This window comes from Pipistrellus hanaki (assembly GCF_964339955.1).
Source record: "Pipistrellus hanaki genome assembly, chromosome: 2".
NCBI lineage: Eukaryota > Metazoa > Chordata > Mammalia > Chiroptera > Vespertilionidae > Pipistrellus > Pipistrellus hanaki.
Genome location: NC_140504.1, coordinates 117,051,310 through 117,075,545, shown reverse-complemented (window position 1 = coordinate 117,075,545; position 24,236 = coordinate 117,051,310). Strand labels below are relative to the sequence as shown.

The following is a 24,236-nucleotide window of genomic DNA, read 5'->3' as shown; positions in this document are numbered from 1 at the left end:
ATAAAGGACTTGTATGAAGTATATGTGAAGAGCCTGCCTGTGTTGCTCAATGGTTGTGCATTGACCCATGCACCAAGAAGTTGCAGGTTCAATTCCTGGTCAAGGCACATGCCAGGGTTGTGGGCTTGATCCCCAGCAGGGGATGTGCAGGAGGCAGGCAATCAATGATGTTTCTTTCTCATCAGTGTTTCTATCTGTCCCTCTCCCTTCCTCTCTCTCTAAAAATCAATAAAGCCTGGTCACTGTGGCTCAGAGTTGAGTGTGTCAACCTATGAACCAAGAGGTCACGGTTCGATTCCCAGTCAGGAACCAAAGTTCTCTTTCCCTCCCTCTCTCTGAAATACATTTTAAAAAAGAAAAGCCCACAACCTGGCCATGTGCCCTTGACTAGAATCAAACCTGGAACCTTTAATTCACAGGTCTACATTCTATGCACTGCGCCAAACCAGCTAGGGAAAAAATGAAATAAGTTTTTGAATATAGTAACTGAAACAATAAAAAAAAATCCTAGAAGAAAACCTAGACAATAAGTTCCTTGACATAGTTCTTGGTGATGATTTTTAAAATCTGACACCAAAAGTAAAAGCAACAAAAGCAAGATATAAACAAGTGGACTGCATTAAACTAAAAAGCTGCTATATAGCAAAGAAAACCATCAAATAAAATGAAAAGGCAACCTACTGAATGGGAGAAAATATTTGCAAATCATCTTCTGATAAGGGGTTAATACCCAAAATATATGAGGAACTCATACAATTCCAAGCAAAAAAAAAAAAAAAAAAAAAAAAAAAAAATTAAAAATGGGTCGAAGATCTGAATAGATATTTTGGCAAATAAGACATATAGATGGCCAATAGGTACATGAAAAGTTATTCAACATCATTAATCTTCAGGGAAATGCAAATCAAAACCACAATGAGATCACTGCTAGAATGGCTGTTATAAAAAAGACAGGACAGCCAAAACCGGTTTGGCTCAGTGGATAGAGTGTTGGCCTGCGGACTGAAAGGTCCCAGGTTCGATTCCGGTCAAGGGCATATACCTTGGTTGCGGGCACATCCTCAGTAGGGGGTGTGCAAGAGGCAGCTGATCGATGATTCTCATCAATGTTTCTAACTCTCTATCCCTCTCTCTTCCTCTCTATAAAAAAATCATAAAATATATATTTAAGAAAACACAGGACAGCTAGAATGGGTCAGTGGAGGGGTGGGGGTATCTGTAATAATTTCAGCAACAATAATTTTTTATTATTTTATTTTATTTTTAAATCCTCACCTGAGGACATTTTTTCCATTGATTTTTAGGGAGAGTATAAGGAAGAAGAGAGGAGAAACACTGATGTGAGAGAAATACATCAATTGGTTGCCTCCCATATGCCCTTGACCAAGGCCATGAGCCTGCAACCAAAGTACGTGCCCTTGACCATAATCAAACCCAGGACCCTTCAATCCACAGGCCGATGCTCTATCCACTGAGCCAAATTAGCTAGGGCATGATTTTTTTTTTTTTTTAAGACAGGACAATGGTGGAAAATAGTGACATCTGTAATACTTCCAACAATAAAGATAATTTTTTTAGAGGTAGGAAACAAGTGTTGTCAAGGATGTAGAGCAAATGGAATCCTTTTACATTGTTGATGGAAATGTAAATTGGTACAGTCACTATGGAAAACAGTATGAAGATTCCTCAGAATTTAACAATAGAACTACCATGTGATCCACAAGGTCATTATGCTAAATGAAATAAGTCAGACAGAAAGATAATTGCCATATTATTTCTCTTATATGAGAAATCTCAAAACAACAACAACAAAAAACCAAGCTCAGATACAGAGAATAGGTTGTTGGTGGTTGGGGAGGGAGAAAAATAAGTGATGGTGGCAAAAGATTTTTAAAAAAATATATTTTATTGGTTTTTTTACAGAGAGGAAGAGAGAGGGATAGAGAGAAACATCGATGAGAGAGAATCATCGATCAATTGCCTCTTGGACACCCCCTACTGAGGATGTGCCCGCAACCAAGGTATATGTCCTTGACCGGAATCGAACCCAGGACCTTTCAGTCCCTAGGCTGACGCTCTATCCACTTAGCCAAACCGGTTTCGGCAAAAAGATTTTTTTAAAAGATACAAAATACATTTCTGGGATTTGGGGGCAGGGAGGCTATGAAGGGGTCATAGTTGAGGAATGAGTACCTGGGAGATTGGATAACAAATATCACAGTTTGATCAGTCAGTGAAACCCCATGAGGTAAGAGGAAGATGTTAACTTGGGACTGAAAGCAGGTGCTCCAGTTGAGTGAAAAGCTGGAAGGAATGTTTGGGGCAATAGCCAGTCTCAATAGAATCCAGACCCTGTAGGTGAGTGTGAGAGCTCCTCTCTAGCTTCAACCCTATGGATGTTGTATCTGCAGCAACGTTGACTACGGGGTGGGCCGAGGGAGCTGAGCACCGAGGGGACCCGCCGGCTCCCCCCGAACCGAGCAGGATGGACCACCACCAGCTCGGCACTGGCCGCTATCAGGTGCTTTACAATGAAGAGGATAATTCAGAATCATCTGCTATAGAGCAGCCATCAACTTCAAACCCAGCACCACAGATTGTGCAGACTGCTCCTTCAGCATTAGTATTTGAAACTGACTTTTCTCCTCCACCTTATAGCAGTGTTACTGTGGAAGTACCTACAACTTCAGATGCAGAAGTATACAATGAGTTTTATCCTGTGCCACCTCCATACAGTGTTGCTACCTCTTTTCCTACGTATGATGAAGGTGAGAAGGCAAAAGCTGCTGCAGTGGCTGCCGCAGCAGCAGAAACATCCCAAAGAATTCAGGAGGAAGAGTGCTCACCAAGAGATGACTTTAGTGATGCAGACCAGCTCAGAGTGGGTAACGATGGGATTTTTATGCTGGCGTTTTTCATGGCATTTATTTTCAACTGGCTTGGATTTTGTTTATCCTTCTGTATCACCAATACCATTGCTGGAAGGTATGGTGCCATCTGTGGATTTGGCCTTTCATTGATCAAATGGATCCTTATTGTCAGGTTTTCTGATTATTTTACTAGATATTTCAATGGACAATATTGGCTTTGGTGGATATTCCTTGTACTTGGCCTGCTTCTATTCTTCAGGGGATTTGTTAATTATCTGAAAGTCAGAAACATGTCTGAAAGAATGGCAGCTGCTCATAGAACAAGATATTTCTTCTTCTTATAGAGACTGCATCAACCAGACATTCCTTTCTTACATCAATGTGAAATTTCCAGATCATCATGTAAACCTACAACTTTAATAGGATAGAAGACTACTAATAACAGAAGATAAATTAGTTAAAAGATAGAGCTTCAAAATTGGATGACAGGGTGGTTTATGCTTAAAAGCCACTTCTGTTCATTCTCTTAAATATTTATATTTCATTTGTTTTGTGCATTTATATCTGTGCCCCTTCAAAAGATTTGCATATACTTGAAAAACACCATAAAGTTGTAGCAGTAAAGTACAGTCACATTTCGTTAATCAGTGTTTGATGTATTTCAAAGAGTTGAGTGATAAACAGTCTTCTAGCATGTAAATGCCATTGACTTCTGACCTGACTTTTAGTATAATAAAAATGAAATTATTAACCATGTAAAAAATAAATAAATAAATAAAAATAAAAAATATTCCAGGAAGTCTATAATGGAAAACAGACAAGGAGGAATTATATGTTGCTTCAGTAAAGCATCATGAGTTGTATGAAGCTGAGTGGAACACCACCCTCTAGGGGTGAGGAGATGCAATGCAAAGGCACACAATATGCTAATTGGTGATAAATATTTCCCACTTCTAGATATATCCTTTCAAAATCTTTTAAATTCTCTTCACCTTGGTTTCATCTGTTAAATTGAAGTAATGACATCTGTACTCCCTACCTGAAATAAGGCAAGCAGTCGGATGAGTAGCACCACTGATTTGAAATCATCCAGTTGCTTCATTTACATAAGAAAGAAAAAAAAGTTAATTGCTACTTCTGCAGTATATTTACTTTGCCTTTGCTTCCTTAAGTATTTCACTATAGACAAGTAAGTATATTTAAAACATTAGAAGAGTGATGGCCATTCTTTTTTTTAATGACCATTTTTAATGTTGTTACTTAATGGAAGCATTTCTGTTATTTTTCTTCTGTAATTGCTTTGAAAATTAAGGTAACTACTAAGGGAATTTGTGAACAACCTTTCCTGATAATCTTAGATGTTAGTATTAGAATACAGTTTTTAATTTTTAACGGTTTTTCTGCAAATGAAAAGTGAATGATGGTCCAGAATATGACATATATTTGAGCTCAACCTTATTTTAAAAATCAGCAATCATTTTTTTAAAGCAAGTGAGAATATTTATCAAACCCGAAAAGGCATCATCAAGCACATTATCAGTGCTTTACTTTATAGTAGTTACATCTGGAAAGAAGGTAATGAAGATTTGGGGCTAATAAGTATTCACCAACAGATGTTTAATTATTTACAAAGCTGTTAAATAGTGTTAAATTGGAAAAAAGCTGAAACATTTCTGCTCTTCTATTTTAGATGTATTCTAACTAGAATCTGGTTCATAGCATCTCTTTTATTAAAAAAAAACTTTATTTAATTAGGGTGACAGTGGTTAATACAATTATATAGGTTTCAAGTGTACAATTCTATAATAAATCATCTGTATATTGCATTGTGTATTCACCATCCAAAATCAAGTTTCCTTCTGTTACCATATATTTGACTTCCTTTACCCTTTCCTAGCTCCCACCACTCTCCTCTCCCTCCAGTAATCACCATACTATTGTCTGTGTTGGTTTATAGCCATTTTTTTATTCACCTCTGATACAACTCAGTTTGAGAGAATATTTGAATAAAGTATAGCTCACATTCACATTTGTTCTTAGCATTCATGCTTTTATGGATCTTTCCAGGTTAATATTTTTACTTATGTTTCTCTGTAGATTGCAAAATTGGGAAATCTTCTAGAGTCAAAAGAAGACCACTGCATCAGACTCATTGAAGAAAATGACAAGTATCAAAAACATCTAGGCAACTTAATAAAAAAGGTACAAATTTTCTTACAGAAATTTGTCCTTTAAAAACTATGCCAGCCCTAACCAGTTTGGCTCAGTGGATAGAACATCAGCCTGTGGACTGAAGGGTCCTAGGTTTGATTCTGTTCAGTCAAGAGCATGTACCTTGGTTGCAGGCACATAACCAGTAGGGAGTGTGCAGGAGGCAGCTGATTGATGTTTCTCTCTCTTTCCCTCTCCCTCCTCTCTGTAAAAAAAAAAAAAAATCAATAAAATATATTTAAAAAACAACTGTGCCAAATATTAAAATAATAGAATGTTGGAGCTAGAAAAAGTCTGAGGGGTACAACACAATTCTATTGACTTTCTTTTACCTAGTAACGACATTATAAAACATCCCCATTAGCCTTTTAACTGAAAGTTAGAAAGAGAAAGTTGTATCTATCCTTCTGCTATCAGCAATTTCAGTACTTAATATTGCTATTTCATTTTGAGGGTAAATTTTAAATCTTGCCAAATCAGTGTTCTAGTTTGCTTTTAGAAACTGCATTAACATATGGAAGCTACCTAAGTGCTCATCAATAAAATAGTGGATAAAAAAGCTGTGGTACAAATGTAAAATGGAATATTTTATTACTCAGCAATAAAAAAGAATAACATTTTACCATTTGCAACAGCATAGATAAATCTAGAGGGTATTATTAAAAGTGAAATAAATTAGCCAGAGAAAGACAGGTACCACATGATTTTACTTATATGTGAAATCTAAAGAACAATATAAATGAAAACACAAAACAGTAACAGACTTATAGGTACAAAGAACATAATGATAGTTGCCAGAGGGGGACGGGTGGTGGGAAACTGGGTGGAAAATATGAAGGAATTGAGAAGTACAGATTGGCAGTTACAAAACAGTCATGGGAATATAAAGGATAGCATAGGGAATATAGTCAATAATATTGTAATAATTATGTATGGTGCCAGCTGGGCACTGGAAATATCAGGGGAACACTTTGTAAAATATGTGATGTAACTACTATGCCTTCGACCTGAAACTAATATAAAACAATCTTGAATGTAAAAAAAAAAAAGTGACTTTTCCTTTACACAATTCTATATTTTAAAAACTTTACAATATGATTCAGCAATTCTACTCTTAGGTATATGCCCAGATAAATTAAAGCATATGTCCATACAAAAACTGTACACAAATGTTTATAGCAGCATTATTCATAATAGCCAAAAGTGAAAATAATTAAAATATCCATCAACTGATGATGAATGAATGAATAAAATGTGGCATATCCATATGATGCAATATTACTTGTCAATAAATGAAGTGAAATACTGATATGTCCTATAATATAGATGATCTTTTGAACCACCATCCAAAGTGAAAGAAGCCAGTCACATATTATGTTATTCCATTTATATGAAAACCCCGGAATAGGAAAATCTATGACAGAAAGTAGATTAGTGGTTGTCCGGGGCTGGAGGAACGAAGGGGAATGGAGAGTGACAGCTAAGGGATATGAGGGGTTTTTTGGTGGGCTAATGAGAATGTTTTCTAATTGATTGTTGTGATGAATGTACACATCTGACTATATGAAAGCCGTTAAGTGGGTCAATTGTGTGCTATGTGAATTATATCTTAATACACTGTAAATAAAATCTCTTTTTAAAATATATTTTATTTATTTTTACAGAGAGGAAAGTAGAGGGATAGAGAGTTAGAAACATCGATGAGAGAGAATCATAGATCAGCTGCCTCTTGCACACCTCCTACGGGGATGTGCCCGAAACCCAGGTACATGCCCTTAACCAGAATCGAACCCAGGACCTTTCAGTCCACAGGCTGATGCTCTATCCACTGAGCCAAACCGGTTTTGGCTAAAATCTCTTTTAAAAACTGCATTAACACCAAAACTGGTTTGGCTCAGTGGATAGAGCATCGGTCAGCGGAATGAAAGGTCCCGGGTTCAATTCCGGTCAAGGGAATGAAGATTAGTTGCAGGCACATCCCTGGTAGGGGTTGTGCAGAAGGCAGCTGGTCGATGAATCTCTCTCATTGATGTTTCTAGCTCTCTATCCCTCTCCCTTCCTTTCTGTGAAAAATCAATAAAATATATATTAAATAAATAAATAAATAAATAAATAAATAAATAAAAACTGCGTTAACTTTAACCAAATGAACTATATCCATTGATTGATAATACACCATTTGTCAGGAAGATAGCTGGATCATAGTTGACTCATTACAGTTGTTCATTTTTTGACACTTCACTTTCTGCATGATGAATAGACATATTATAATTCCATTTCTATTGCTGTTTTCAAAATATAAGGAAGATGTCTTGCTTACTGTAAGACTTTCATTGCCAGGAGTCATATAATTGAACCTCAACTTGTAGAGATTAAAAATTTTTTAAATAAAAAATCTAGAATTTATCAAAAAATAAATTTTTAGCTTATTTTTTCAAGGTTACATCATATGAAGAAATCATTGAATGTGCTGACCAACGGCTCAAGATATCTCACTCCCAGATTGCACAGTAAGTTGAAAAAGTTTAACTTTTAATTTTGTAAACATTTACTGATATTTTATTTTGCTCTCTGGCTTGCTAAACTTATTTTTCCTTAGACTTTTAGAAGAAAATGTGTAATTTTATAAATTCAGATCACTTTTCAATAATTTAGTTAATCTTTGAATGTCTAATCTACTTGAATCACCAGATTTTCATCTTCTTATCAGAGTTCACTTTGATTTAAGGGAAGTTAGTGAAGAGGAGTGGGTGAAGGAATTAGTGAGAAACATCCAAAATTTTTGGAGGATATTGCCATGGCATTCAATTAAAATAACCATGAAATGCTTAGGATTTATTCACAAAAAGTTTTTGAATGTATACCAAATGAGACATAAATACATATACCAAGTACCAAATAAACTTTCTCATTAGAATGAGATTTAGCTTAAAACACTCCTGAATTGGTGGTGTGTGTTTTTTATAATATATTTTTATTGATTTCAGAGAGGAAGGGAAGGGAGAGAGAGGTAGAAACATCAATGATCAGAGAGAATCATTGATTGGCTGCCTCCTGCATGCCCCACACTGGGGATTGAGCCCGAAACCGAGGCATGTTCCCTGACTGGGAATCAAACCTGAACCTCCTGGCTCATAGGTTAATGCTCAACCACTGAGCCATGCTGGCTGGGCCTGAATTGGTCTTTATAAATTCTGCAAAGTTTTTCCACTTATTTATTACCCTCACTTCTGATATGCTTTTCCTTGATCCTTCCTCCGATTTCATCTATACTGTGCTGGCTATTTCTAGAGCTCAAGCATCCCCATGCCCTGGTTGGTTTTACTCAATGGTTAGAATGTCACCCCATGAACTGAAGGGTTGTATGTTCGATTCCCAGCCCCAGTCACATGCAGGAGGCAACCAGTTGATGTGTCTCTAACATCAATGTGGTGTTTATTTTAATTAAATATTTATTGTTGGAAGTAATATACATGTCCCCTTTTTCTGCCCATTGATCCCTTCTAACCTGCCCCTTTGACAACCCAGTCCCAGTCTTCACTATCCTATTGTCTGTGTCCATAGGTAATACATATATGCATATAAGACCTTTGATTAATCTCTTCCTACTCCTCCCCCTGCTTTCCTCTGAGATTCATCAGTCTGTTCTATGTTTCCATGCCTCTGATTCTATTTTATTCATCAGTTTATTTTGTTCATTAGATTTCTTGTTCATTTATTTTGAGTTTTAGATTCAGTTGTTGATAGATATGTATTGATTGCCATTTTATTGTTCATATTTTTTCTTCTTCTTCTTCTTCTTCTTCTTCTTCTTCTTCTTCTTCTTCCTCCTCCTCCTCCTCCTCCTCCTCCTCCTCCTCCTCCTCCTCCTCCTCCTCCTCCTCCTCCTTTCTTCGAATGCTCTTCAACATTTCAGATAGTACTGGTTTGGTGGTGATGAACTCCTTTAGCCTTTTCTTGTCTGTGAAGTTCTTTATCTGACCTACAATTATAAATGATAGATTTCATAGGTAGAGTAATCTTGTTTGTAGGTCACTTTGAATATTTCTTTCCACTCCCTGCTGGCCTGCAGAGTTTCTGTTAACAGTCATATGGGTGCTTCCTTATAACTAACTGCTTTTCTCTTGCTGCCTTTAAGATTCTCTCTTTGTCTTTAACAATTGGCATTTTCATTGTGGGCCTTTTTGGGTCCCTTTTGTTTGTGATTCTCTGTGCTTCCTGGACTTGTAAGTTATTTCTTTCACCAAGTTAGGGAAAGAAATAGACTTATTATTATTATTTCTTCAAATAGGTTTTCAATTATCTTGTTCTCCTTTTTCTCCTTCTGGAACCCCCATAATGTGAATGTTGGTATGCTTGAAGTTCTCCCAGAGAGTCCTTACACTATCTTCATTTTTTTTTTCTTTTTGCTTCCTCACACTCCAAATCAGAATCCTCTACTCTACTGATGAATCCCTATAAATAATTCTTTATTTCACTTAGTGTATGCTTAATTTCTGATTGGTCTTTTATTATGTCTTTGACATTTTCACTAAGATCCTTGAAAGTCTTACTAAGTCCCTTGAAGGTCTCATAAAACCTCTTGAAGCTCTCATTAATATCCTGAGTAACCTTTTAAGCATATATTTGAACTCTGTATTCAGTAGCTTGCTAGCTTCCATTTCTTTCATTTGTAACATGTTTCTTTATCTCTGAATTTTGACTGCTTCGTTATGTTTGTTTCTTTGTGTTAGATAGAGCTGTCATGGCTCCTGGAATTAGTAGAGTGGCCTTGTGTAATAAGTGTCCTGTAGGGCCTAGTGGCTCAGCCTCCCTAGTCACCATAGCTGGGCACTCTCAGTGTATCCCTGTGTGGGCTTTATGCACTGTCTTGTTGAGCCTTGATTGCTGTTGGTTTCACTGGGAGTAATTGGCCTCCAAGTTAATTGGCTGGGAGGAGCAGTTGTATCTACAATGGAAGAGCTGCTGTGCAGGAAACACTCCTATGGAGCAGGGCTTTGGTGTTCACTGAGCCTGCCCCTTGAGTGTGTCACTTGTGGATGTATAAAGTTGTAATCTGGTATGGTCTGAAGTTTTCCACTGGGTTTACTGGCTCTGGGGCCTCCCTGGAAGTGCAAAGTCAGCCACTGCCTGGGGCCACTGAGCAGGAGCTACAGCAAGATCTGGAGATGGCTGCTATTTGTATTGGGCTAGGAAGTGCCCAGGTGAGGCTCAGCTGTGAAGCAAGGAAGACTGGTGCTAGTGCTGGGTCTTGGGCTTTTTTTTTTTAGGTTTGGGGTATACTTCCTCCAGGTGCTGCTTGTTTAAGAGATTTTAGCAAAGTCTGCAGTCTGAGCCAGGACAGGCCATTAATATGGAAAAGCAGCTGCAAACAGCTTGTGAGGGGCTGCAAATTGGATAGGGTGGTTCCTCAGGGCCGAGAGAATAGTGTGGGCCATGCTGATGGAAACTCAGATATGGCTGCCAGTCAGCTCTGTGATGGGGGAGGTCCCAGCATAGGAACAATGATTCTTGCAAGCAGCCCTGTCTGGGAGAAAGCTGCCCCTGAGTTCCTGCCCTGATGCCAAACAATCCAGTTCCTCCCCATATGCCCCTGAATTCCCCCAAAGCCACTGCACAGCACTGGAACTCAGAGAAAGCAAGACCATGTAAGTTCATATGTGGGCCTTTAAGAAGAATACCTGAGACTCCAGCAGCCTCTCATGTCACTCACTCAGCCAAAATCTGGGGATTTCTCTTCCCAGTTCTGAACCCTGGGCTGGTGTGGGACTGGAAACCCCTGCTTCTTATGGGAGGCCTTGGAGATATCCCTCCTAATTAAAGAAATGCCACACATGGGTGTTGGAGCAGCCCATTCTGCACCTTTGCTCCTTTAACCAGTCTCAATGCACTTTCTTCTTTACTGCTCTAGTTGTAGGACTTCTATTCAACCAGATTTCAAGTGATTCTGAATGATGGTGGTTCTGTATTTTAGTTGTAATTTTGATGTGATTGTGGGAGGCAGCAAGTGCCAGTGTTTACCTACACCACTATCTTCACAATCTGCCTTGGATCTTAGAAACAGCTAAATAAAAATATATTTAAAAATAATATCTGACATCATTGCTGCAACATTCCCATATGGCAACCTTGGGCAAGAGTTGATCCCTGGTTTGTCCTAATCCACATTTATCTGGCTTTAATCATATACTTGCCTGACTTTCCCATAAGCATTTGAGGTTATAACCCTTGCAATAGAATTTCCTGTTCCCCAGGGTCTATTTACCCTCTACGGCAGGCTAAATAATAGCCCTGAAAGATATCCAAATCCTAATATCTAGAACCTACTACTGTTCCATTACATGAGAAATGAGACTTTGCAAATTGATTAAATTAAATATTTTTTTAAGGTTGACTTTAAAAAAAAAAATTATTTCAGAGAGGAAGGGAGAGGAAGAGAGAAATAGAAACATCGATGATGAGAATTATTGATAGGCTACGTCCTGCACGCCCCCTACTGGGGATTGAGCCCAAACCAACATAGAACCCAGGACCCTCAGTCCATAGGCCGATGCACTATCCAATGAGCCAAACTAGCTAGGGCTAAATTAAGGATCTTGATATAGAGAGATTATCCTGGATTGTCCACCCAGACTCTAAATGCAATCATAATTGTTCATACAAGAGGGAGGCAGAAATAAATTTGATGATAGAAAAAGGCAATGTGGCCATGGAAGCAAGGGGGGGAAAGGAGATGCAACGAGGGGCCATGAGCCCAGAAATGAGGACAGCCTCCAGAAATGGAAAAAGCAAGGCAAAGAATCCAACACTGGAGCCTCCGGAGGGACATTTCCTTGCAGACACCTTGATTTCAGCCCAGTAAAACTGATTTCAGATTTCTGACCTCCAGACGATGGGAGAATAAATGTGTGTTGTTTGAAGCAACCAAGTTTATTGTGACAGCAGTCACAGGGTACTAATAAATCCTCCCTGGATGGGAATGTGAGTTTGGGAGGAGATTATCTTAATTTAATTTTCCCTCCTAGGGGCACAAGGGAACCCACTAGTTACCTCTTTTGCTAAAAGCCATAGAAACAGAACACAAGTAAATGTATTATAGGCCACTTGAATGCTTTGATCCTTCCTGTAACACTCTTACACATTTCCCCATGTCAAAGCAGTTCACAGTTCAGGGGTTTTGTTAACAGGTTGCTGCCAGGATCATGCTGGGTTTACACATACAGAGTAATCAATTCTCTACCCAACCTGTAAAGAGAAGACTATCTGAATGTCACTTTATAAGGTTACTGCTGTCTTCTCTCCTTTATCACTACTGGTGCCTATAAAGAGAAAAACTGATTAAATAATGTGAGTTGCTTTGAAATAATCTCAATTACCCATATAGTGAGAAGGATGGATGTGGAAACAGATAGGTCACATTTGAATTTATCTACTCAAACCCTCCAATGAATCTACAAAATATTAGTTTAGAAAAGTCAATTTTAGTTAAATTTGAATTATTTCTTTTTCCAGTTTAGAAGAGAGAAATAAACATTTGGAAGATCTAATTAGGAGGCCCAAAGATAAAGCCAGAAAACCGAGGTAATTATTTTTAATAAATAATGTCTTTAACTTTCAAATATATGTATAGTAATATATATATATATATATATATATATATATATATATATATATATATATATATAATAAAATTTTAAAAGCTTTTAAAAATATTTTTTAAAAGATTAAAAATATATTCTATGAAAGTGCTTGTTTTGGGGGTAGGTTTTTTTGCCTGGCATAAAACAGTTGCTTGATAAATGCTTTTTGTAGGATCTGAATTAGAAAGCCAGGTTCCCTGTCCTCATGGAATTTCAGATCACTTCTAAGGAAGGTACTATAAAGATTATGAGTTAAAATTTTGTCTACAATAAATCAGCTTACCCTGCTATAAACATATAGCATAACAGATTTTATGACCAGATTTTCTTACACTAATGTTAACTCTTATAATCTAAAGTATTTGATTGCTACAAGGTATATTTGCAAACCTAATGGGGTTAAGACCATAGTAGGATTTTAAAATCAGGCTCTTCCTGGCCTAATTCCTGAGGTGCTAATAAAACATTTACTAGTTCTCAAAATGAGAATGAGTTTTACCCATGTGTAAGGATTCTGTGGGAAATTACAAAGAATTTGTTTCATAACTCATATTCTTTGGCCAGATCTACATATATAAAAAGTGTGGAGAATGAAGATGAGAGAAGAGATTTCTTTGACTCTGTCAGATTGTGAGCTCCCATTTCCCCTAAGTAATTGTACCTCTTTTCCCTAAAGGCTTGTGAAGGGGTTTCAGGAGATCACCTAAAGAGCTTGGAAATAAATGCTTTTCCTAAGAGTTGGGAAACAGGATCAGTGACTCACTCATGCCTGAGAAAGCTAAATAAAGCACCTGTGTCTGAGAAAGGACAGAGGGGCTGTGTTGGGGGTGGCCTATTCTCCCTGAGATTCTGATGAGCACAAAGGATATATACGACAGTTTCTTAAGAACCATGCAAGTGAGAGTTGAGTTGTTATGGGCTCTGCTCAAGGTTATCTAGAGGGGTATCAGCAGCAAGAAGCTTAAAGGGAACACACAAATCTTCAGAGCTGATGAAGAAATATCAAGTGACCACCAGAGAAGAGATGCATAAGTCTGAGTCAAGGGACTTGTAGTGAAACCAAACAATGAATGGGTCAGAGCTGTCTGTCACTACTTGAGCCAATTAAGCAGAGACAAGATTGAATCATTTATAAACGTTTATTTCAATAATGCCAGCAGTATGGGAGAGCAGCAGATCATCCACGAAAGTCTGCTCTCCACTTTACCCCCCTAAACCAGCTGCTTATATTGGGTAGAATGGCAAAGATAACATGGGAAAGGAGGAATTACAGGCATGGGGAAGTAGGCAAGGTACCATGGTTACAGGTTACAGGCAATGTGGGCTGAGTCTGGAAAAGAGCGGACACCTCCAGGACCATACTGTTTCAGCCACAGGTTGTTTTGTATGTTTTTGTTGTTATTGTTGTTTCTATAATATATTTTATTGATTTTTTTACAGAGAGGAGGGGAGAGGGATAGAGAGTTAGAAACATGAACAGAGAGAAACATCCATCAGCTGCCTCCTGCACATCTCCTACTGGGGGTGTGCCCATAAGCAGGGCCCTTGACCTTTTAGTCTGCAGGCCGATGCTCTATCCACTGAGCCAAACCAGTTAGGGCAGCAACAAGATTGTTAATCTTTCCATGATGATAAGCAGCTCTAGGAAAAAACTAATGGGTCACATTCCCAAGTTAACTCCCATGTCCTGAGGCATACAACTCTCAGCCAGGTCAGAATGTGCTTTCTCTAATCAGAATAGAAGAGTTACAGTTAATAGAGTATCCTCTCGCCGAAACCGGTTTGGCCCAATGGATAGAGTGTTGGCTTGGGGACTGAAGGAACCCGGGTTTGATTCCAGTCAAGGGCATGTACCTTGGTTGCAGGCATATCCCCACTGGGGGGTGTGCAGGAGGCGGCTGATCGATGACTCTCTCTCATCGATGTTTCTAACTCTCTATCTCTCTCCCTTCCTCTCTGTACAAAAATCAATAAAATATATTTTTTTAAAAAAGATTATAAAACATCAATTTATAAAAAAATAAAAAAAATAGAGTATCCTCTCTAATAAAAGAGAAACATGCAAATTGACTGCACCTTCGCTATACCCACGAGCCACGCCTACCAGCCAATCAGGGTGAGTATGCAAATTAACTCAACCAAGATGGCAGTTAATTTGCATATCCAGGCCAGAGCGAAGACTAGAGACAGCATAGAAAGAAGCCAAGCCCTGCAGAAGGGAGCGAAGCTGCAGAGAACCAAGCAAGTGGGGCAGCAGAGAAGGCAGGGAAGCAGGTGGGGCAGGGTGAAGGGAGAGAAGCAGGCGGGGCATCAGAGACCTCAGCAGGAAGCCCTATTGCAGGAATCTTCCTGCAAGGGGCATCTAGTGCTTAATATTTCTTAGAACTATAGCTAGTCCCCACTATTCTATTTCTGCCCCTAACAGTAGGACAGAGATCCTTAACAAAGGCAAGCTCTGAAGAGAATTAGCTTTAGCCATTTGCCAAGCCCAGAGATTCTGTAACCACCCAGCCAAATAAGAATGTCCTACAGCCTACATCCCATCTCTCCTGCTGAAAATGGAGGAAGTTGTGAGCAAAGAGAGCAGAAATTGGCCTCCAAAAGAGGTGGAGTCCACCAACTGAAGCCATAGATGAGAGAGGTGAAGTCCTACTTTTGAAAGAAGATTAAAAGATTGATTACTATTTAAGACTGGATAATATGCCTACTAAGTTGAGGCTGTGTTTATGCCTCACAGTGAGGACTGACTGTTACCTTAAAGTGAGTAAAAACTCATTTGGCCTATTGCATAGTCAGCCAATGGCAAAGGAAAAGCAACTTCCCTGAGTGGCATAAATCTAAAGCAGGAGGAGGAGGCAGACATTAAATGTGCATTTTGATCATATCATGTTTGTTCAGCTTACCATTTGAAAATACAACTATGTTTTAAAAATCAAAACTCGTTAGCAGATTTGTATTAGTATTTGCAAAGTGCTAAATTGACAATTTATTTTTTCTTAATATGAAAGATAAGATCTGATGCCTGGCATATAACAGATGTTCAGTGATTGCTAATTTAAGCTGAGTGTATCTCTTCTGAGTTGCTGAGAGAAATTATGAAATATGTTTTTCCAGAATTATTTTTAAAATAAGAAAATTTGCATATAAATTTTTACATTTTTCACTAGTTCAGATATTTGCTTACTTATAAATAACATGTGGCCTATTTCACAACAAATTTGAGGCCCATTTGTATAGACTTAGCTTGGCCTTGAAGCAAGGGGGTGTAGTAGAGAAGAGCTTTCAAGGTTCTTTCTTAGAAAACTTAAGACTTACACCAGCCTTCAGCCACCATTGATCATGAAGCCTTTCACTGGCCAGTTGGCCTCCCTGAATTCAGCATGGGAACATGTTTTGGACGCTTTCTGCATCATCTCAAAATTATGATGCTGCTTTTGCCAATTGTCTTTAGTAGAGGAAACAGGGAAAGAAAAATGGGCACTTTAAAAGCCTCATACCTCTTATTTTTGCTTCTAGTTCTTAATCACTTTCAAGGAAATTTCTTAGATTTTCAAATCATAGCCAAAATTTTATCCTAAGCAAATCTGTGAGAGTGATAAAATGTAATGAGACTGTGACTCAAAGTATTCACTTAATTATACTAAGAATGAGTCATATATCACATACTAAAAATCTTTAGCTTAATGTTTTAGGGTCATATAATTCTATCCTAAATGACAGTTTCTCCTTGAGTGAGGGAAAGAATATGTTAAATCACAGCATACTTGGTTCATTATTTTTAGTTCTCCACACCACCTTTCTCTCTCTCTCTCTCTCTCTCTCTCTCTCTCTCTCTCTCTCTCTCTCTCTCTCTCTCTCTCTCTCTCTTCCCCTCTCTCTCTCTCTCTCTCTCTCTCTCTCTCTCTCTCTCTCTCTCTCTCTCTTCTCTCTCTCTCTCTCTCTCTCTCTCTCTCTCTCTCTCTCTCTCTCTCTCTCTCTCTCTCTCTCTCTCTCTCTCTCTCTGTCTTTTTCTCTCTCTTACATTATTCTCTTTCTATTTCCTTCAGACCAAGAAGATTAGAAAATCATCTAAAATCCATGACTGAGGTAGGTCATATTGATCATCATTATAAAGAATGTTATATTCCTATGTAATTTGATAATAACACAAGATTAAGCATAAGTTCCTGAGTTACCTTTCAGTAATGTTCACCTTAGCTTTCCCTTCTATCCTCAGATGAGGGCCTCTTTGGCTTCTGATCATAGTTTGTCTTATAATTAGAATCCCCTCTCTCTGGACCATTCTTTGTACTGGTCCTCTTAACTTCATCTCACAGTTACTGCTTCATGTCAGGCCCTCATCATGTTTCTTCTGCTCTCCCACAGTCATCTTCTAATTGTGTTTCTTCCTCCAATTTTACTCTCCTCTTGTCTTCCACAGAGTAAAGTGATCTTTCTGAAGCAAAATATGATTATGCCTTTCCCCTACATAAACTCTCCAGTGGTTCTCAGTTGCATTCAAGATCAAATCCAGTCTCCTTAGCTTGGCACATAAGGTCCTCTATGGTCTAACCCCATGGTCGGCAAACTGCAACTTGTGAGCCACATGCGACTCTTTCGACCCTTAAGTGTGGCTCTTCTACAAAATACTATGGCCTGGGCGAGTCTATTTTGAAGAAGTGGCGTTAGAAGAAATTTAAGTTTAAAAAATTTGGCTCTCAAAAGAAATTTCAATTGTTGTACTGTTGATATTTGGCTCTGTTGACTAATGAGTTTGCTGACCACTGTTGTAACCCTTTTTTTCTTATCTAATCTGTCAGTCACTGTTTTCTCTTTGTTGCCATACACACCAACCCTATCTAATTAACCATTTGAAATTTTCTAAATGTGCTGTTATTTTTATGCTTTCTTGTGATTGCCCATGCAGTTTCCCATACCTGGAATCTCGCTGATGACTTCTTTCCTCCCCCTTACTTCATTTCCCACTGTCAGCTCAAGCTCCATCTCCTGCCCTGTCAACCAGATGTTTCCTCCCATGTTTCCACACTATACCCTTTGATGCAATAGCACTTATAACATTTCACTAGTTCTCTTCTTGCATGTTCCTTAACTTGACTAGAACTCTTTTAGTACAGGGATTATCTCATATTTATTTTGGTATCCCCAAGCACCTATGACATAAAAGGTACTAAATGAGAGTGAATATTTATTTTGGTATCCCCAACAACTATGCCATAATAGGTACTAAATAGACTGGTATGTGGACCTAAGACCAAAGGTACCCTTCCTGGAGTAATTACTAATAGAAGATGTAGCTGTTGCTGCTGCCCCTGTCCTTTCCAAGGCAGTGGACATCTATCTAATAAGAGTAAAATGCAAATTGACTGTACCTCCACTATACCCACAAGCCACACCCCATCAGCCAATCAGGAGCAAGTATGCAAATTAACCCAACCAAAATGCCTGCAGCCACAGAGCTGCAATAAGCAGGAGGCTTGGGTTTCCCCAGCAATGGAGGAAGCCAAGCTTCCCTGCCGCCCTGGTCAGCCCAGGCCTACACTCAAGGCTACAAAGTTTTAATTATAGAAGATAAATAAATCCCCACAAAAACGGTAGCAGCCATGGAGCTGGAGAGAGCAGGAGGCTTGATTGCCTCTAGTGATGGAGGAAGTCAAGCTCCCGCACCCCTGGTCTGCCTTGTACTCCCACTACAAAGTTTCAATTATAGACAATAAATAAATCCCAAGAAAAATGGCTGCAGCCATAGAGTGAGCAGGAGGCTTGGTTCCACTCAAGGTTACAAAGTTTCAATTATAGAAGATAAATAAATCCCAGATATCAGGGCCTCCACTTGGGTTGCCAGGGGGCATGGCCGGCCTGCAAACCACTACAGGCCCCTCACCCAAGGGAACTCCCACCCTGCCCCACGCCCCAAGGGAACTCCCACCCTGATCTGGGACACCCTTCAAGGCAAACCAGCTGGCCCCCACCCATGCACCAGGCCTCTATCCTATCTAATAAAAGAGTAATATTCAAATTGACCATCACTCCAACATACAAAATGGCTTCCTCCATGTGGTCAAAGATGGCTTCCCCCATGTGGACACAAGATGGCCACTACAAGATGGCCAGTAGGGGAGGACAGTTGGGAGGGACCAGTCCTGCAAGGAAGGGCAGTTGGGGGTGACCAGGCTGGCAGAGGAGGGAAGTTGGGGGCAACTGGGCCTGCACGGAAGGGCAGTTGGGGGGGACCCAGGCCTGCAGGGGAGAGCAATTAGGGGCAAACAGGCTGGCAGGGAAGCAGTTAGGCATCAACCATGCTGTCAGGGGAATGGTTAGGGGTAATCAGGCTGGCAGGCAGAAGTGGTTAGGGGCAATCAGGAAGGCAAGCAGGCAAGCAGTTGGGAGCTAGCAGTCCTTGATTGTGAGAGGGATGTCCGACTGCCTGTTTAGGACCAACCGGGCCTAAACAGGCAGTCGGACATCCCTAGAGAGGTCCCAGATTGAAGAGGGTGCAGGTTGGGCTGAGGGACACACATCCCAGTGCATGAATTTTGTGTATCAGGCCTCTAGTACACACACACACACACACACACACACACACACACACACACACATACATATACATATACATATATATAAATACATATACATATATATAAATACATATACATATATATAAATACATATACATATATATAAATATATATGTATGTGTATGTGTATACACACACACGTATGTGTGTGTATATATATATATATATATATATATATATATATATGGCTAAGTGACTCACTAACCAGCTGCCTGGGTTGGTAACTATGATGTGCAATGATCACCAGGGGCAGACACTCAATGCAGAAGCTTCCAGGTGATAACAACTTTGCAGAGTGCCATCTTGTACTCTGGGCCCCCTCAGGGAATATCAGACTGCCAGTTTTGGCCTGATTCCCACAGGCAAAGGCTGAGACCCCCACCTACTGGAGGGACCCCGCTCACTCCTCAGATGCCCTTGGAGCCTCAGTGCTTCCCCAGGTGCAGCTGGCTGGAGAGAAACTACAGGGTGGGTTCCAGGAGATGCCAGTCCTGCCCCTCTGGCCACCTTCTAATTAATTTACTTTCAATGTGCATGATTCCGTGCACTGGGCCTCTAGTGTATTCATAAATGCCATGGCCTATTTGTGACATAGCTCTGTGGGGGAGGGGTACAAAGGTCTACACTCTATATGCCCCATTGAGATCCAATTGTTGCAATAGTTATGAGGACACCTTAATACTACCAACTCTTTTTTTTTTTTAATATATTTTATTGATTTTTGTATAGAGAGGAAGAGAGATAGAGAGTTAGAAACATCGATGAGAGAGAGTCATCGATCAGCTGCCTCTTGCACACCCCCTATTGGGGATATGCCCACAACCGAGGTACATGCCCTTGACCGGAATCGAACCCGGGACCCTTCAGTCACCAAGCCGACGCTCTGTCCACTGAGCCAAACTGGTTTTGGCAATACTGCCAACTCTTGGTTATGTTGTGCTGGTGAGTCACTTCATGGACTATTTAGATTCTTACTTCTATTCCTTTTCCTTCATTCTGCCAGTTGGCAGCCAAACCAAGGAAGATGGAAAGCAACCAGCTTTGTTCCTTATCATGTTCCTTAAATGGAGAAAGGTTGAAACAAACAAAAATAATCATTAAAATATAGTATTGGTAGTATTTGTTACGTCCATCTTTCCATAGGCTATTCTTGTACCATTTTTCATATATAATCAGGAATGAGCTATTTATGGAATCAGAATTCCATATGTAATCAAGAATCTGCTGTTTGTTCTATCACTGAATGCCTATCTTTTCTGAACTCTTAACATTTTTCCCTTTCATTTTTAGATGTCAGATATTTCAGAAGGACATGGAAATGATATATATTAAACAGGACTGAAGAGTAAACATTAATCATTTTGTCAACCACTCCAGGAGCAGAGTCCTACTAAGCATAGTATCCTAATCAATCCATACAAATGATACATTAAAATTGTATAAACAATGAAATTTTACATTGCAAAAAATGTGATTATTTTCTAATTTTATCCTGTAAACAATCAAACATATTCTACTTTAATAAAAACAGATGAATACAATGGCTGATTTTCCAAATATCTATTTTCATTTTCACAGAATATCACTCCAATGTTTTCAGGTCTTCAGTGAAACATACAAATAGTCATGTTGCCCTAACTGGTTTGGCTCAGTGGCTAGAGCTTCGGCCTATGGACTGAAGGGTCCCAGGTTCAATTTCCAGTCAAGGGCATGTACCTTGGGTACCGACACATCCCCAGTATGTGATAGAGGCAGCTGAACGATGTATCTCTCTCATTGATGTTTCTAACTCTTTAACCCTCTCCCTTCCTCTCTGTAAAAAAAATCAATAAAATATATATTAAAAAATAAATAAATAAAAATAGTCATGTATCTTATTTCAACTCCTCCCCTCCTCTCCCGCCCCCACTGAAGGAAATCCTTTTTCTTTCCAGGCAGGCAGGCTCTTCCTACTGCCAACTAAAGTTAAATGGACAGTTATTTGAAATTCTTTGAAATTTAACCATAGATGAAAAGAGAGGACTTATCTTTTGAGTCCTAATGCTATGATTTCCTCCTTAACATAGTTTTGAGTAGTTATGAATTTAAACAAAGGAACCAAAGATAGAAGATTTTGTGATATGTATCAGAAAGATCAGTGAACATAAAATATATTTTTTCTTTTGGTTAATCCAAAATCTATGATGAAGGTGTAACTGTTGGATCAAAAATATATCTTCAGCCCTGGCTGGTGTGGCTCAGTTGGTTGGATGTCACCCCATGCATCGAAAGATTGCTGGTTTGATTCTTGGTCAAGGCACATGCCTACGTTTCAAGCTCCATGAAATTTAGGGGCCTGCAGAGGCAGCCAGTCAATGTTCTGCAGTCACACTGATGTTTCTATCTCTCTCCCTTCTTTGTCTATAAAAATCAACTTGAGTGAAAAGGGAAGAAATTATTTTATCTCACTGAAATTAGTTTTGCACTTCAATTACTCAAGTAAGCACAAGCAGAAAATATATATCTGGCCCTGAGGAAGTGCTGAATAAAGAAAAGCTGTTGTTATTTTTGTGGGGAATTCAGGACAAGTCTTATATGAATTTTGAAATATAAAATTTGTTAATTTCTCAAATTCAAAAAGTTGCCATCAAATTTAAGACAAGCCATCAGAAATGCACAAAGAGTTCACAAGCATGACTGTTTAGTTTCAGAAAATCAAGCATGGACAGCTTTGGAAGTGACTCAAGTTCCAAAAGGAGATATTGTTATCATCATCATCATCATCATGTTTCATAATATCCTCTAGGGAAAATTAAAATATTATAGAATAACAAATGTTAAGATAAAGTTGGCTAGATCTGGAATGGCCAATATGGTGCGGCCATCAGATCCCTTGATAGAGTCTTGTTACCTCAAAGGCATGTCTTTCTAAGATGGTTTATCAGATGTCTCTCTATTCTTGTTCTGCACGTGTCAGGTGTCTAACAGATATTTTGCTGCTGCTAGGAAGCCTGGAAAGAAAAGAAAAAAAAAAGTGCCAAAAAAAAAAAGCAGCAAATGAAAACAAAGATGAAATAAAAAAAAAAGTCATACCCCTTTATGGAAGGCAAATCTGAGGATGATGTCTACTTAAAACGCTTATATCCAAGGCAAATATAGAAAATGAAGATATTCATTTACTTAAGAAATTTCAAATTCTGGACTTGATGAATCCAAAGCAAGGTGTTTATATCTATCTATCTATCTATCATCTATCTATCTATATTTATTTATTTTATTGATTTCAGAAAGAAAGATAGATGGAGAGAGAAAGAAACACCAATGTTGAGAGAGAATCATTGATCAGCTGCCTCTTGCCTGCCACCCACAAGGGATCAAGCCCACAACTGGGGCATGTGCCCTGACTAGCAATTGAACCCTGACCTCCTAGTTTATAGGTTAATGCTCAACCACTGAGCCACACTGGTCAGGTAGCAAGGTGTTTATCTTGATGTGACACTGGATATGGCACTGGGGAAGAAGAAAAAAGTGGAACCATTGCTGTGTCCTTAGTTTGCCATACCCATTCATTTCAGAAATCAGTAAAGTTACTATGTTTACAGGGAATGCATCAGAGATTAAAATAGCAGAGGGGAAATGAAGCTGCATTTGCAGGAGGAACTAATCTGATTCAGAAGATTTTGGATGATGAAATTCAATCAGACTTTTATGTAGCTGTTCCAGAAATACTAATGCCCAAACTTAATCTATTAAAAAGAAGCTGAAAAAAGGTTTCCAAAGTTTACTCGGAATTCCATTGGCTGTGACATCCTCAAAATGCTGTTTAAAAGTGGACGTGAAATTAAGGTAGATTGAAGAAAGGGAGAACTTTCTGGAGACCAAAATAGCAACACTAAATATGTCAAGTGAACAGGCAGTTGCCAATCTGCAAACTGGTATCGATGAAGTTTGTAAGCACAGACTGCTAAATTTGGGACCCTTTATGGTACGAGTTTTCCTTCCTAGTTTGACAAGGGAAGGTTTGTTACTAAAGATGGAGCCATTGTTGCCTAAAGAAGTAGAAACCAAAGAAAATAACAGAGAAGCTGCCTGAAAGTGTTGTACAGTAAAACCTTGATATAATGGACTAATTTGGGCGAGAGGGTGTCTGTTAAAGCCGAAAGTTAGTTATATAATCCTACCTAATAAAAAAATAGCATGCAGCCAAAACCGGTTTGGCTCAGTGGATAGAGCGTCGGCCTGCGGACTGAAAGGTCCCTGGTTTGATTCTGGTCAAGGGCATGTACCTTGGTTGCGGGCACATCCCCGGTAGGGTGTGTGCAAGAGGCAGCTGATCAATGATTCTCTCTCATCGATGTTTCTAACTCTCTATCCCTCTTTCTTCCTCTCTGTAAAAAAATCAACTATATATATATATATATATATATATTAAAAGTAGCATGCAATTTAACCATCACTCTGCTCCACAAGCCATGCCCACCAGCAAATCAGAGCAAGTATGCAAATAAACCCAACCAAGATGGCTATAGCCACAGAGAGCAGGAGGGAGGCATTTCTCTGGCAAGGGAGGAAGCCAAGCTTTCTGCCTGCCCGTGCCAGCCTAAGCCTCCACTCAAGGCTACAAAGTTTCAATTGTAGAAAGTAAATATATCCCAGATACCAGGGCCTCCACTTGGGTCGCTGGGGGGCGTGGCCGGCCTGCAAACCACCACAGACCGTTGGCTCAGGCTGTCCCATGCCCCAAGGGAACACCCACCCTGATCTGGGACACCCTTCAGGGCAAACCAGCTGGCCCCCACCCATGCATCAAGCCTCTATCCTATCTAATAAAAGAGTAATACTCAGATTGACCATAACTCCAACACACAATATGGCTGCCCCCATGTGGTCAAAGATCCTGCCCTTAAGTGGACACAAGATGGCCACCACAAGATGGCCAGTAGGGAAGGACAGCTGGGAAG

The 24,236-nt window shown here is 39.3% G+C and overlaps 3 protein-coding genes and 1 pseudogene across 4 annotated transcripts in view; all 4 read left to right on the top strand.

Annotated features, from left to right (window-relative positions):
• Window positions 1–21,113, top strand: part of CAGE1 (cancer antigen 1) — a 68,347-nt gene extending 47,234 nt beyond the window's left edge. The window contains exons 10-14 of the mRNA XM_084875600.1: window positions 4,968–5,072; window positions 7,521–7,591; window positions 12,594–12,662; window positions 16,768–16,807; window positions 20,587–21,113. Coding sequence (XP_084731726.1) covers window positions 4,968–5,072; window positions 7,521–7,591; window positions 12,594–12,662; window positions 16,768–16,807; window positions 20,587–20,628 — 327 coding nt within the window. The 3' untranslated portion in view covers window positions 20,629–21,113. The remainder of the gene's footprint in view (window positions 1–4,967; window positions 5,073–7,520; window positions 7,592–12,593; window positions 12,663–16,767; window positions 16,808–20,586) is intronic.
• Window positions 1–24,236, top strand: part of LOC311618228 (histone-lysine N-methyltransferase SETMAR-like) — a 407,000-nt gene that overhangs the window by 252,115 nt on the left and 130,649 nt on the right. The window lies entirely within an intron of this gene.
• On the top strand, window positions 2,393–3,597 carry LOC311617428 (NEDD4 family-interacting protein 2-like; the record flags this gene model as incomplete). Its single annotated transcript, XM_084873803.1, has 1 exon — window positions 2,393–3,597. One exon carries the CDS (start codon window positions 2,393–2,395, stop codon window positions 3,212–3,214), a length of 822 nt encoding a protein of 273 aa, XP_084729929.1. The 3' UTR covers window positions 3,215–3,597.
• Window positions 22,139–23,368, top strand: LOC311615582 (large ribosomal subunit protein uL1m-like; annotated as a pseudogene). The gene is made up of 3 exons: window positions 22,139–22,150; window positions 22,253–22,497; window positions 22,754–23,368. The product of its transcript is annotated as a large ribosomal subunit protein uL1m-like (transcript).